At 44.1% G+C, this 13,903-nt stretch overlaps 1 protein-coding gene across 1 annotated transcript in view; it reads right to left on the reverse strand.

Moving 5' to 3' along the window:
- The window catches only part of LOC113023072 (receptor-type tyrosine-protein phosphatase gamma-like), a 328,780-nt gene that overhangs the window by 48,624 nt on the left and 266,253 nt on the right, over positions 1-13,903 (reverse strand). Inside the window, exons 6-7 of the mRNA XM_026169152.1 lie at positions 7,599-7,665; positions 1,055-1,212 (exon numbers count right to left, since the gene is read on the reverse strand). Of these exons, the coding sequence (XP_026024937.1) occupies positions 1,055-1,212; positions 7,599-7,665 (225 nt within the window). The remainder of the gene's footprint in view (positions 1-1,054; positions 1,213-7,598; positions 7,666-13,903) is intronic.

Here is a 13,903-nt window from a genome sequence, read left to right on the forward strand (position 1 = left end):
CTACTCAGTCCGGTGCCGTCTCTGGAGACCCAACGATTAAAAAAAGAACCGGAGTGAAACTGCTTTAAGTAACACCACCTCTTCTACATCGATGATATCTTGCTGTATTCCCAGAGTGAATGGGACATCACTTCACTGATCCACTCCACAAGGATCTACAGCAACGAAACTGGAATGTTATTTGGACTCGAGAAGTGTAATCGGATCGTAACAAAGAGAGGAAAGGTAGTCAGAACTGAGGGCATCACACTACCAGAAGGCAACATTGTTGAGGACAGCTTCAAGTACTTGGGAATCCCACAGGCAAATGGGAACCATAACGAGGCCGCTAGGAAAGCTGCAACCACCAAGTACCTGCAGAAAGTAAGGCAAGTCCTGATTAGTCAGCTGAATGGCAAGAACAAGATCCGGGTTATCAACACCTATGCCCTGTTGGTGATCAGGTATCCTGCTGGGATAACAAGCTCCTGACCATTCATGGAGGATTTCACCCCAAATCCAGCACACTGAATCTGTACGCTAGAACCACATCCAGAATAAGACAATGAACATCCACGAGTACATCAGACAACTGACCACATGCTCACTGAATACCTCAGACAGCAGAAACCCAAGAAAGAGGAGCAAGAGCAGCCAAAATGGGAGACACCCACTAGGGTGGTCAAGAATGACTGTGCTAAAATCCTGTGGGACTTTCAGATACAGACGGACAAACTGATGATGGCTAACCAACCGGACATAGTAGGGGTGGAGGAGAGGAAGACGGCCATAGTGTTAGACGTAGCCATAGCAAATGACAGCAACATCAGGAAAAGGGGACACGAGGACCCTCATGCTCACAGGCCCGTAGTAGAGAACCCGAGCTTAAGGGATAGACCGCCAGCAGAGGAGAGAGGGGAATTTTTTACATTTTATAAAATAAGTTGTGGTTAATTAACTTCAGCATTAACATAGAATAAAAATAAGGTTTTGCAATATGTTTAAATGAGTGGTGTTATTCTTATATAACTAAGGAAACAAGTTGACACAGCTGTATTACTGGCATGCTTCTTACCTGTTTGTAAGAGAAGTAGACAGGACTGCTGAAAATGATCCACTCTACCACCTTGCTGCAGGGTGGAGTGGTCAAAGAGCCAGTGTAACGATAATAACTTCCCAGTGAGGATGGCAGCAGGTCCTTAAGCACAAATGGCTCCAGAAAGGTCTCCTTTTCTGTTTGAAAGATAGTAGGACAGATAGTTTCAATCAATGCAATATAATCTATATAACAAGCTTTATTTCCCTGCAAACTGAAGTGGCAAGGGTTCAGACTTGCTTCAGAGCCTTTAGGTTTAATGTGTCACGGCCCAGCGGCACGAGGTAACAGAGATGGACACAGGTGCAGAAACCAACCCGGAAGCGAGACGATAAGGGAACAAAGGATTTATTTCCGCCCACAGGCAAACACAAGCAAAAAAAACAAAATGACGCCACCACACTAGTGGCGCGTAGGATAATCTAAGATAACGGAGGGTGACCTAGACACCTGTAGGAGACGGCTGAACAGCAGAGGCAGCGGGGAGGCGGAAACAGGACTAGGTAGGGGCCGGGGCACTGGAATAAGAGGAGATCACGGTCAGTGGGATCCAGCAGACAATCAACGATCCTCCACAGTTGAATTGAGTTGCTTTACTTGGTTTCAGGTGGGGGGGACAGGTGGGGCGGAAGGCCCGGAAGCGGTCGAGATGTGGGGAGGCAGGCAAGTGAGTGGTGGGCCGGCAGGCCACGTCGTATCAGCAGCAAGCGGCCCAGGTGCAGGAAGGCGGGAGTGAGGGAGACAAGACCTCCACTCCAGGTGCTACCTATGGGGATAGCAGATACTCAGGCGATGAATGGTTGAGAGCGCAGGTCTGATATACTGCCGGAATAATTGCTCACAGGTGGTCAGCCAGGGAGGAGCAACCGAACCTAAAGGAGGAGGGGCCGCTGTTGGAGACCTGCAGGTACCCTCCCAGACCCTGACATAATGTCTTGATTTCCTTTGATTTGTGCTTTCATAATTTAGCATCCCCAAGAGATGACAGAGAAAACAACATATGATTGTCAGCCTTGAAGTAACATTGTCAACTTTGACATAACTTAGTGTTTCACTCTTTAACAAAATGCCCAAGAACATGGGTGGGTAAAAAAGCTTTGAAGATGATGAAAAAAAAGAGAAGAAAAATGTTGGCAGAAGACACCATAACAAAAAAGACACCTGTGCTTCTTTTACAAACTGCCTTGCAGTTTGTTGCAAGGTAGCCAGTGAATGTCCCTGCACCATCAATGTGAAATTAAAAGGCTGAATGAAAGGTTCTAATAGCAAACACAGGGACCCAGTGTCTTTGCAAGGGTTTGCAGGTTTACAGATGGAAAGGTTCATTATAGCAATGATATCCAGGAATGATGAGAAACATGAGTTGTGGTGGTTGGGAGGACCATGTGGTTTTCTTTTGTCAGGTTATTCATTTACCGTATTTCCCGGACTACAAAGCACACCTGAATATTAGCCGCACAAGCTAAAATCAGGGGAAAATCCTGTTTTGTACATACATTAGCCGCACCTGACCAAAAGCCGCAGGTGTTTCAATGTTGACTTATCATATGTAAGAGAATATGCACAAAGGGAATTGTCAGGAAAGAGATGGCTGTTTGGAGACACACCCCTTTTATTAATATTTTGAAAAACAAGTTACGGGTACATATTTGCATAACTTTTTAGGTATATGTACAAGTAGCGATAATTACAAGTACGAAACATGTACTGTGCTTCATAAATGAGTAACAAATGTAGTACATAACAATAACCTACAGCGCACCAGAAAAATAGATTCGGACTACCTTTTAGGCTCAGGTGCAGTGACACGGCTTTAACAAGAAGAAAAGTCAGTCATTCACCACCATCTTTCTGCGCACTAAAACCACCAAAGTCCTCTCCTCCAGTGTCGGATACGAACAGGCTCAGGGTGGCTTTGTCATCCACTCTCAGCTTCTTTCCTTCGTTGTCACTTTCAAAACCAAACAAATCCTCGTTGTCAGTGTCAGAGTTGAACACCCTCAGAAGGGCCGTGGCGGTGTCCTCCTGATAGAAGTAACTCTTAAAGTTTAAACTGCAGATGTCTATTATTAAAAGATACCTCCGTTATGAAGCTTTCGAATGTATTACAATGCTCATATATTTGTGTATCACATGCCATTACATCCTGTCACGTACACACACACACACACACAGAACACACACACATGCTGATAAATATGCTTGGAAAACAGGAAATGCTATGCAACTGTCCCTTTGTATAAATAAATCTGACTGCAAGGCCTCGGTTGTGAGTATCACCCGATCACTCACCCGTGCACGTAGCTCTATGAAACTCCTTTTGACTGTCTTGTATTCCTTCATCGTATTTAAAAATGTCACACACCACTGACACCTCCTCTCCATCATGCAGCAGTCCAGCCCTTCGAAATCCGTTGGTGATCGTGGATGTTTTCACACTTTTCCACGCTGTCAGATTCCACCGGTGGAGTTGAGCATAACTTGCTTTTCGCAAGTTTATCGCTGCTCGTCATCCACGCCTCCGGCTGAACGTGTAGCGCTACTTTGAAGTTTGTTTTTCGCGCTACTTGTACGGCACTATGTTGCCTGGTGGATGAACATGTGACTAACATACCACTCTTGAACCCCGATACTGTGTGTCTGATCACATGCCCTTCCGCCAGGCAACGTAGTGCCGTACGACAGCGGAACAAACAAAACAAATCGTCTTACGATATCACAAAAATCATGGATAATCCATAGAAAAGCCGCACCTGACTAAAAGCTGCAGGGTTCAAAGCTTGTGCAAAAAGTAGCGGCTTATAGCCCGACAATTACGGTATATTTAATGTTTCTAGAAGTTACATGTTTCAGATCATCAAACTAATTTGACTATTAGACAAAGATAACACAGGTAAACACACAATGCATTTTCGAAACGATGATTTCATTCATTATGGGAGAACAGTTATCCAAACCCACCTGGGCCTGTGTGGACAAGTAATTGCCCCTCTTGTTAAATCATGAAGTAACTGTGATTAACGACATTTGTTGGAATGCTGAGTTCAGTTTCACTCAGGCTTGATTACTGGCAGACCTGTTGAATCAACGCATCACTCAGGATCTGTTTGACAATGTGAAGGAGGCTAAAAGATCTCAAAAAGCAACACACCATGCCACAATCTAAAGAAGCAACTGAGAATCTATCAGTCAGGAAAGGGTTATGTTTTGAAGGAAGGCTCGGAGGAGGTTGGAGCTTGTTACCATCATGGGTTCATTCGGTCAGGATGAGAATGAACAGTCAACAATCACTTGCAAGTTTCTTGTTTTACTGAATAATGAGCAAAAGGAAAGACACGCATGGACTGCTAACTGAAAGGAAATAAAGAAAATAAAGTGTGTCACTCAGTAACTCAAAATAATAGATGAACTCAGGAGACTCAAACAGAAACTCACCTCAGCTGCCGCCCCATGTGGGAGTAAAGAAAGAGTTAGCGGTAGGTGAGTGCAGTCCTTATATAACGGGTGACAGGTGAGTGCAATTAAGGGCAAGCACCACACCCAATCAAAGGTGAGGAAAAGAAAAAAGGTGCAGCTGGTGAAGTGTGCTGAAAGGTGAGTCTTTACAACAGCCGCCCCCATATTTCTAGCGAGAAATATGTTTAACTGGTTAGAGTTGACCTTTGTCAGGAAGTGGGGCAGAGGAATCAGACACGCCACAGGTCTGATATAGGTTCTGTCCTGCACTAAGACTTCTACAGTTCTGATGCGCTCATCTGGGCTCTTTAGGAGTGTTACTTTTCTACAGGGCAGACAGTTCAGGAGGTCGACCCAGAGGTCGACGACGCAGGCCAAACAGTTCAGGGGGCCGACCGTGGAGCCAGCGGTGGCGGCGAAGCAGGTCCAAATGCCGACCGAATGGGATGCAGCTGCAGGCACATAACTGCAAATCGTCAGGCAGTTCTGCAGGCACTGGGCACAATGTACGGGGCTTGGTAGAGACAGGACCAGGTGAGTTAGGACCAGGAAGTGCAGTGACCTCTGGCGGAATGGCAGCCACAGGCAGTGAGTCTGGTGATGGCGGCACTGCAGGCGACGACATAGAAACTGCTGATGGTAGAGTAGGAGGTAGCTGAACGGATTCAGAGCCATCAGCGGACACGAGGATGTGCTGGAATGGATCTCCTGAATCTGAACTGAAAGATGTGAACAAACACTGGGCATGCGTGGAACTGTCCTCGGGTTGTAAGTTTGTGATCGGACCTTGGAGTGTACATCCTAAGCGGGTTTTGACCGCTGCAGGAGATCCATATGGACCAGGTCTCACTGGAGCAGTAGTCGTGATAAGGTGAGTATGATTTGAGCCTTATTTTAAATTTTAACAGTGCACTAGAACAGTCACTAGGTCTATCAAGGTACAATGTCCTCACTACAGGACTAACTTCAGTTAGTTCAGGTCTCTGATTCACCTCACACAGGATCTGTAGATGTCATCCCATGCAGGTGACAAAGTCTTCTCTCAGATCACACTTTGCAGCCTGAAGAGTCCTAGCACAACGCCACCACCATGTGTTTCTCTTTATCCAGTTTATTTTCTCATCCTTTGTTTTGTGAATAAACTCAGGACACCTGCTAATGTGGTGTTCAGGTGAGCAGCAATATGCACATGTTGCCTTAGTCGTTATGATTGGTTTTCTTGGCTGTACAGTAGGGGTGGGCGGTGTAAACGGTATACGGTAGAAACGATATAAATTTGGCCAACGGTAGAGATTTTGATGGTGTCATCAAGCTGCACCTGTTTTAGTCGAAAGCATTGCAGCGGCTGCAAACATCATCTGCAAATTACAGTAATAGCGACAGTAATAGCAAAGCACTTTTGGAATATGGGAAAGCCAAAAACTGCGCTTTCTCCACTTCTGTACCATTGATTCATTCATGCTGAATTCTATCACAGCGGCTCTATTCCCATGTTGTTGCAGTATATTAATGACTAACCTCGTATTGTGGATGGATTGTCTCAGTTGTTCTCCTGACTGAAGTTTGGTCCGTTTATAGCACATGTGTCAAAGTCAAGGCCCGCAGGCCATATCCGGCCCGCGAGATGTATTATTATTGTTACGCATGGCCCGGCGATATGAGGCGCTAATAATATACAAACTACAGATCCCATAATGCAGCGCTGCAGCCTCCTTGCTGAACGCTAGGCTAACTGGGAACATTCCCCGTCAATCAAGTCAAACTTCTGTAATTGTGAAGCTCGCCGCTCACAATGGTGGAGAAAAAAGTTGACTCTGAAAGCAGAGCCTTTCAGCGCCAGTGGGAGACTGAATATATGTTTACAGACATGCTGGTAAACCGTGTGTCTTAGTAGTGGAGCTAATGTGGCTGTAATTAAGGAATTTAATTTAAGACGGCACTACGAGACAAAACGTCAGGATAAGCTGAAAAACCCAAATGCAGAAACTACAGAAAGTAGAAGAGCTAAAGAAGAATCTGACATTTCAGCAGACGTTTGTCACCAGAGCAAAATCACAAAGTGAAGCTGTTGCGAAAGCAAGTTTTATCGTGGCAGAGGAGCCAAAGCAGCCCGGTACCACTCTGAAGAGCTGCAGGATAAAGCTGTGCGACGTCTTGTGTCCAGACAAAACGCAGATTTTGGCAAATGTGAGCCTGAGCAGAAATACGATTGCTGATCGGGTTTGTGAGATGGCCACTGATTTAAGAACACAGCTGTGTGAAAGAAGCAAAAACTTCACTGCATACTCGGCTGTGGATGAAAGTACAGACATGATGGACATTGCACAGCTGACCATCTTCATCCGTGGAGTGGAAATATTGAACATTAAATCGAGGCACGGGACAACGACAGGAAAAGGCGTTTTTAAAAACGTTTGTCAAAGTGTTACCGACATGAAACTGCCCTGGGACAAACTTGTTGGACTTACAACAGATGGAGCGCCGGTGCTGTGCGGTGAAAAAAGCGGACTAGTCCGCAGGATGGGAGTAAAGATGCAGGAGGAGAAATGGCATGTATGATGCGGTGAAGGCGTTTCAAGTGAAGCTGTCACAAATGCACCAGTGCAACCTGCCTCACTTTCCCGGTTGCCAAGTAATGTTGAACCAAGTCAGCGCACTTTGCTGAACTGGAATAATATTCCTGTCTGTTTTTATTCATATTTATGTTTAAAAAACATTGTTTTAGTGTGTTCAATAAATGTTTATCTTGTTAGCCCCCTGTGCAATTGAATTTGACACCCCTGATTTACAGCATCCTGCCATGCAATTGCATTTGTCCCTAACCACCTGAAACCCTCACGTTAACTTTTATCAAGTGGAAAAAAGTTGGTGTTCATCCAGGTGCCCTGATGAAGTGTGTGATTCGCCTCACCTGTTAGTGTTATCCTTATCCTCAGAATTGTTTTTAGTTTAAAAGAAGATTTTTGACGGATTTCAAAAATATGTTTTCTCTTGATTTTATATATTAGGGAATATCTACACTATTGAAGTCCTTCCTCTCTCAGCACTAACTGGACCTGCCACTCACCATGATGGACCACACCCTTTAGGCCATGGATTATGGGGTCAACGGCAGGATTGTCCCTTCCTCCCACCTAAGGAAGAAAAAACAAAGATATTTATTAATTGTGAAAAACAAATACTGAAAACACAAGCTTTGTAAATTATACATTTAAATGTTTATAAAATAATTTTGAAAAATAGTCTACAGTCAGTGTGAAGGTCTACAACATTAAATTCTGCTTCTGTTTCATAAATCCATGAAGGACAACAACAGTTTAACATTATTCAGTTTTACACATTTGTTTTTGCTAAATTTTGCTGTATTCTGTGTTTCTGCAGTGCACTTCTCACTAATTTTACCACAATGATGAACTCCGTTACAATATGGATTTTCGTTTATTTATTTAATTCACCCTATGGCAGCTGGGATAGGCTCTCTCCCCACGTCCCCAAATTGGATAAGTGAAAGAGGATGGATGGATGGATGAGTTCAATTTGAAACTGGTGCCTCCAAATGGTGTAGTGGTTAACAGATTTTGTTAGTAAATGAAAGATTCAATTCTAGCCATTGACAAAAAATCCCCCTCAGAAACTTTGAGCAAACAGGAGATGAGAGGAAAAAAACACAAGTGTGATTAGAAGAAACAAACAGCAGCATTTAACAACCTCTTTAAGGTCTTTTCTATCTGAACTCACACTATGGGATGTCAGGAATGTGTTTTTCATTGTCTTCAGTTAGAGCATCACTGTTGTAATGTGGACTGGAAATCAACAGAAGGCATAAAAGGCAGTGAAATAATAGCAAATAACTATTTTGTCCAGACTGAAATGTTTCAAGGACATAGGCCTAGTTTAACATTTGAAAAGTTTGCATTCAAATTCCCATAAGAGACATCTTGGAGAGCCTTACAAAAGGCGCCTGGAAAGAAGTGCTGTTAAATGGCAGAACACTATATTCCTTCAGTAAGTGAGCTCTGGGGGGACAGTGTCTGCCTGTCATTTAATCATTACCTATTATTAATCTCTGGCCCTTATCCACGTGTCTCTATCCCATCTTCATCCCCTCGGCCGGATCGGATGTGGCCTCCTGGAGAAGGGCTGGACATCTCAATTTGGAGTTGACCTTGGTTAGAGGCAGCAGGCTGGGGTATGCCTTTGGGGGTATCCCCTCGGCTGGCTGCCTGTAAGTTGGGGTTTTTCCCGGTGGATGACAGGGTTTGTTCCCTGCGCCTTTGGGTCAGGAAATGGGTCCTGACTGTCATCTCCACTTATCTAACTGGCCTTCTTGGAGTCCATGGGTGGAGTGCTTGAGAATGCTCCACCTGGGGGTTACTTTAAACGTCCATGTGTGCAACAACAGTGAGACCTATAGGGGAGTGATTAGGAGGAACGGCCTGGATCTGAATCCGAGCAATGTTCTGTGACTCCTGTGCAAACCACAGTGTGTCTATAACAAAAATCATGTTCAATTCTAAGAGCGTCAAAAAGTGCTCGTGGTACCAGGACACTAGGCTGCAGCCCAATCTTATCATCATGTGGCTGTATTTTCTGGTGTGGAAAATACATTATTAGACATTAGGGTTTTTATTGGTAACATGTTAATCTAGAAGCTATTGACCATGCATAATTCGGGGCCTTAGGAGAAACATTCTGCTCGGGTGAAAAGAGGTGCTGAGTTGTCAACTGATCACTACCTAGTAGTGAGTTTGATCACGTGGAGGGGGAGGATGCTCGACAGATGCCTGCCTGGCAGAGGCCCCAGTGAGTGGGATCTTCAACTCCCATTTCCAGCTGATCTTTGACATGGAGACTGGGGACTTAAGTCTGAATGGACCTCCATAGCTGAAGTTTGTGATAACCCCCAAACCAGATGATGGTCACCGGAGGCTGAGAAAGGGCTTGGTTAGCCTGTGGGACTTCAGAGGCAGCTGATAGCTACTGACGGGCCAGCATTATTTGCTCTAATTTCTAACTTTGGACCCCCCAGGCCTATCTTCAGATGATGTGTTCTGCTCATTGCAAGAACTAGAGAAAATAACCCAGAATGTTCCCAGGCACCTCTTTTATACTCATTTGCCCTTTGCTTCCATCTCTCTCCTGTCTTCTCTGGACACCCAATAACATACAACCACTTTATACTAAGGCAAAGGTTACTTCATTAAAATCACTTCATCACGTTTTCTTCTTTTCTCTTATTCTTAACATAGAAAATTTGATTACATTTGAACATTCACGTATTAATATACCTGACTTCATGTTTTATTCATTTTATGAAATTTTACTTCAGTTAAGTTTTTCATCTGTTCATCCTTATGTGAACAACTATTATAGCATGATGTAGTTGCATAGGATTGTTTTCTTTTAGTTTTTCCCTTTACTAAATCCTATGGCAGTACAGTCTCTCTCTCAATCCAACCTCTCTCAACACCTGCCTTTCATAGCCAGCCTGTCTCCTACACCAAACAGAAAGACGAAGGACTAAGCAGGCAGAGATGGATCATTATCACCCCTCTGACCATCATCGTGGTTTATGGCCAGTGTACATTATGAAATACCCACCTCAGAACGTATCAATGCAATGGTCTGATTCTCAACAACAGATACGCTGAACTCGTATACATTGAACTTTCTGGAATGAAAAAAAGCCTCTCAACACTGGCCCTTGGGTGACTAAACAAATCTGACCTTTGACATGCCTCACTGACCTGAGATCAGTGAGGGGTGCTACAGCGGCAGAAAAGTTCCTACAAAAACTTCAATAGTACTTACCCATACTAAGGGAACTGTTCCTTTTTTGTTACAGGAGGTGGAACGTCTTTGGGCTGGACAATTTACTTTCAATGCACAACCTCCCACTATTTAGGTTTCTAACATCTGTGTATGGTCAAAATGTAGAAACTTTTTTTTGATTTAAACCAGTAAATATGGAGATGCCCAGCTGGAGCCAGATGATTATGCTATGCTATTATCTAGCATGTACTATACCTCTTCCTCCAACTCTGCTCAATGAGATGCATTTGTGATGAGATATCACAAAATGAAACCAACTGGTTGTGCTTAAACTCATCCAGCTGTTCAAGAGCTTCAGACTTCTGGCTTGGATTTTAAAGCCTCAGTTATTCAACATGCCTGTAAACCACCCTAATTTCTTGGTCCTTTGCCCTCCCCCTCAACTGCTTCCACCAAATAAGAAACATTTGTATTTACATAAAGCGCAGGTTTTGTCTCTTAAACCATCAGGGAGACAGGCCAGGATGGCACACAGGCATGATGAGTAGAGGAAGTGGAGGAAGCCCAAATATGGAAAAATCCCACAAAAACACAGGTAGAGTACTCTGAATAACAAATAGCTTGACACATCAAAGTCAAAAAGTACTGACTACCAGACTTAAAGGTAACCGGTAGACCAAAATAGGACATAATTAAATACTCAAAGGGCTGATCTAAAACTAGGATTGGGCACGGCAGAAGAGAACTTTTGTACTGCGTTGGCTTGCCTTTCAACCTCTGAGTAAAGGCGGAAATGAGGTTGCAAATACAAGCGGCAGAAATGAGTTGGTGAGGAGTTCAGTCATTTAAGAGGGACTCAGAGTAGAGATGCCACTCCTCTACGTCAAAAGGTGCAATTTAAGGTGTTTGGGGCATCTGATTAGGATGCTTCCTAGCTATCTCCTGGGTGACATGCTGCAAAGATCTCTCAGCTGGCCAGGGAACACCTTTGGGGCATCTTTTCCAAGGTCTTGTCTGTTGTGGTAGAACCCAGCCTCTATTGATCCTGTGCTTGGAACCTGTTCCTATTACCATGATCTAATCATGGCAGAGCAGTCCATCTATGTCCAGTCATTAGAAGAATTTATCGATATCAGCCACTTCTTCTATCTACTACTGGTATATGCCATACATGGCTCTGTCCTTACATGATGGTTCCTTTTCTTTGTTTCTATACAGAGCTCCTTATGGAGGCACCAGCATCAGGTGGCTGCTCTCCCCAATCCCTCAATCTAAACTGTCCCTGATGCTCAGTACCTACACTTTCTCTTTACAAATTCTATTGGGGTTCAGTTATTCCTGAGCACAACCAAACCATGATAGCTAATTTAAACAAATGTATCATCATCTTGATTGTGGCTTTTATACAAAAACATGTTAAAGATGTTGTACATCACCTGCTTCACAAACCACCAGCAGAACTCATCCCCCTAATTCCACTAATACTTTTTTTTTTCATTAACCTGTACAACTTCAATATGTGTGCAGCCCGTGAAAAGAAATGGCAAACAATTAATTGTAAGGCAACGTGAGACAGCCTCAAACTTACCCAAAAAACATGAATTGTGTAGTTATTTCAAACAACTGAACAAGTTAAGAACTGGAACTACAATAAACACCTGGTGAGAGAAACAGGCTATATGAATGGGAAAGTGGATAAAGAGAATTCAAAGCTACCATAAAGACACAGTGAGACTATGGCAGACAGACTCATTTAGGACAAGAAAAAAAGAAAGGAGGACAGTGGGAATTAGAGTTTTATTATTAATTCTTGTCTCTGAAGGCCCACAGGCTCGTCCCCTTAAATCCTCAGCCACAGTGCTTTCCTTTACAATGTCCTACTCCCAATTTCTCTTTCCATCCACTTCTCCCTTTTCAAATTATGTACCTCTCTCTCTCTCTCTCTCTCTCTCTCTCTCTCTCTCTCTCTCTCTCTTCATTCATCCCTAAAGCTCCCTTTTTCTCTCCAGGGACAGGCTGATGCAGTGACAAATTAGAGGAAAAAAAAGAAACCACAGTAGAATGTGAGATGTCCTCATATTTTTTTCCCTATAAAAAGTCTCTCTCTTTCTACAGTGATTCCTCTCACGGTAATCCATCCAAGTTTATCTATTTTGAAAGTTGGTGACCTTCACAGAAGTAACATTTTAGTGGCTTATGTGACATGTACATAGTGGCACAGATATACTTCTGTTTTACATACTGCTTCTGTTTTACGTACTATTCTAGCTCTAAAGCTCTTAAACAATTTAAAATTGATATGGATTTAATGAGTTCAAGTCTCATGTAAATATTGGAATTATAATTCCAGTATCAGCTAATAAAATGCACTTTTTAAAAATGTTTAAAGTAAACTTGTTTATTCTTTCATTGAAGAACAATTTTAGCAGTTTAGATTATATTTTGTACTGAATCTGGATGGCTGCTCAGATAACTGTTGACTTTGGTGAATTATCTTTCAAGAATTTAGCAGTATAACTAATTCTTGTGATTCAATATTACGGCTCATGGTTTTTACCTGCAGTGCATTTTTCTAATCAAATTTTACCCCTCCGCAAATTGCTACCTTATCGTGGTGGAGGGATTTGTGTATCCCAGCGTTCCCAGGGGCTATGTTGTCTAGGGGCTTTTGCCCCCTGGTAGAGTCTCCCATAGCAAATTGGTCCTGGGTGAGAGACCAGACAAAGAGTGATTCAGAAACCCCCTATGAGAAGACCACAGAGGGAACAGTTCACCCTGCCCGGGATAGAGTTACCGAGACCCCTACCTGGAATCAGGCCTGGGGAGGGTGCCCGAGGGCAAGTGTCTGGTGGCCGGGTCCCGGCCGGACACAGCCCAAAAAAGGGACATGGGCCCATCTTCCTGCAGTCAGGAGGCACTGTAGGGTTCGGGTGCATTGTGAGCCGGGTGGCGGCCGGAGGTCCCCGGCTACCAAGACTGGCAATTGGGACTTGGAATGTCACCTCTCTGGTGAGGAAGGAGCCTGAATTAGTGCGTGTGGATGAGAGGTACCGGTTAGATATAGTCGGGCTCACCTCAACGCACGGCTCGGGCTCTGAAACCAGTCTCCTGGAAAGGGGGTGGACTCTGTCTCGTCTAGAGTTGCTCCTGGTGAGAGGCGGCAGGCTGGGGTGGGTATCCTGGTATCCCCTCGGCTTGCTGCCTGTATATTGGGGTTTCTCCCAGTGGATGAAAGGGTTTGCTCCCTGTGCCTCCGCGTTTGGGAACAGGTCCTGACCGTCATCTCCACTTATGCTCCGATGCACTTATGCAACCTGTTGGGTGATGGGCTCTGTCAGGGCTGCTCTTTGTCACCGATCCTGTTCATAATTTTTATGGACATAATTTCTATGCGTAGCTAAGTCGCGGAAGGCTTTCACTTGGGTGGTCTCAGAATCTCATCTCTGCTTTTTGAGGATGATGGTTCTGTTGTCTTCATCGGGTGATGGCCTCCAGCTCGCCTTGAAATGGTTTGCAGCCTAGTGTGAAGCGATGGGAATGAGAATCAGCACCTCCAAATCTGAGGCCATGGTCCTCAGCCAGAAAAGGGTTGAGTGCTCA

Source organism: Astatotilapia calliptera, chromosome 5, assembly GCF_900246225.1.
Source record: "Astatotilapia calliptera chromosome 5, fAstCal1.2, whole genome shotgun sequence".
Lineage (NCBI taxonomy): Eukaryota > Metazoa > Chordata > Actinopteri > Cichliformes > Cichlidae > Astatotilapia > Astatotilapia calliptera.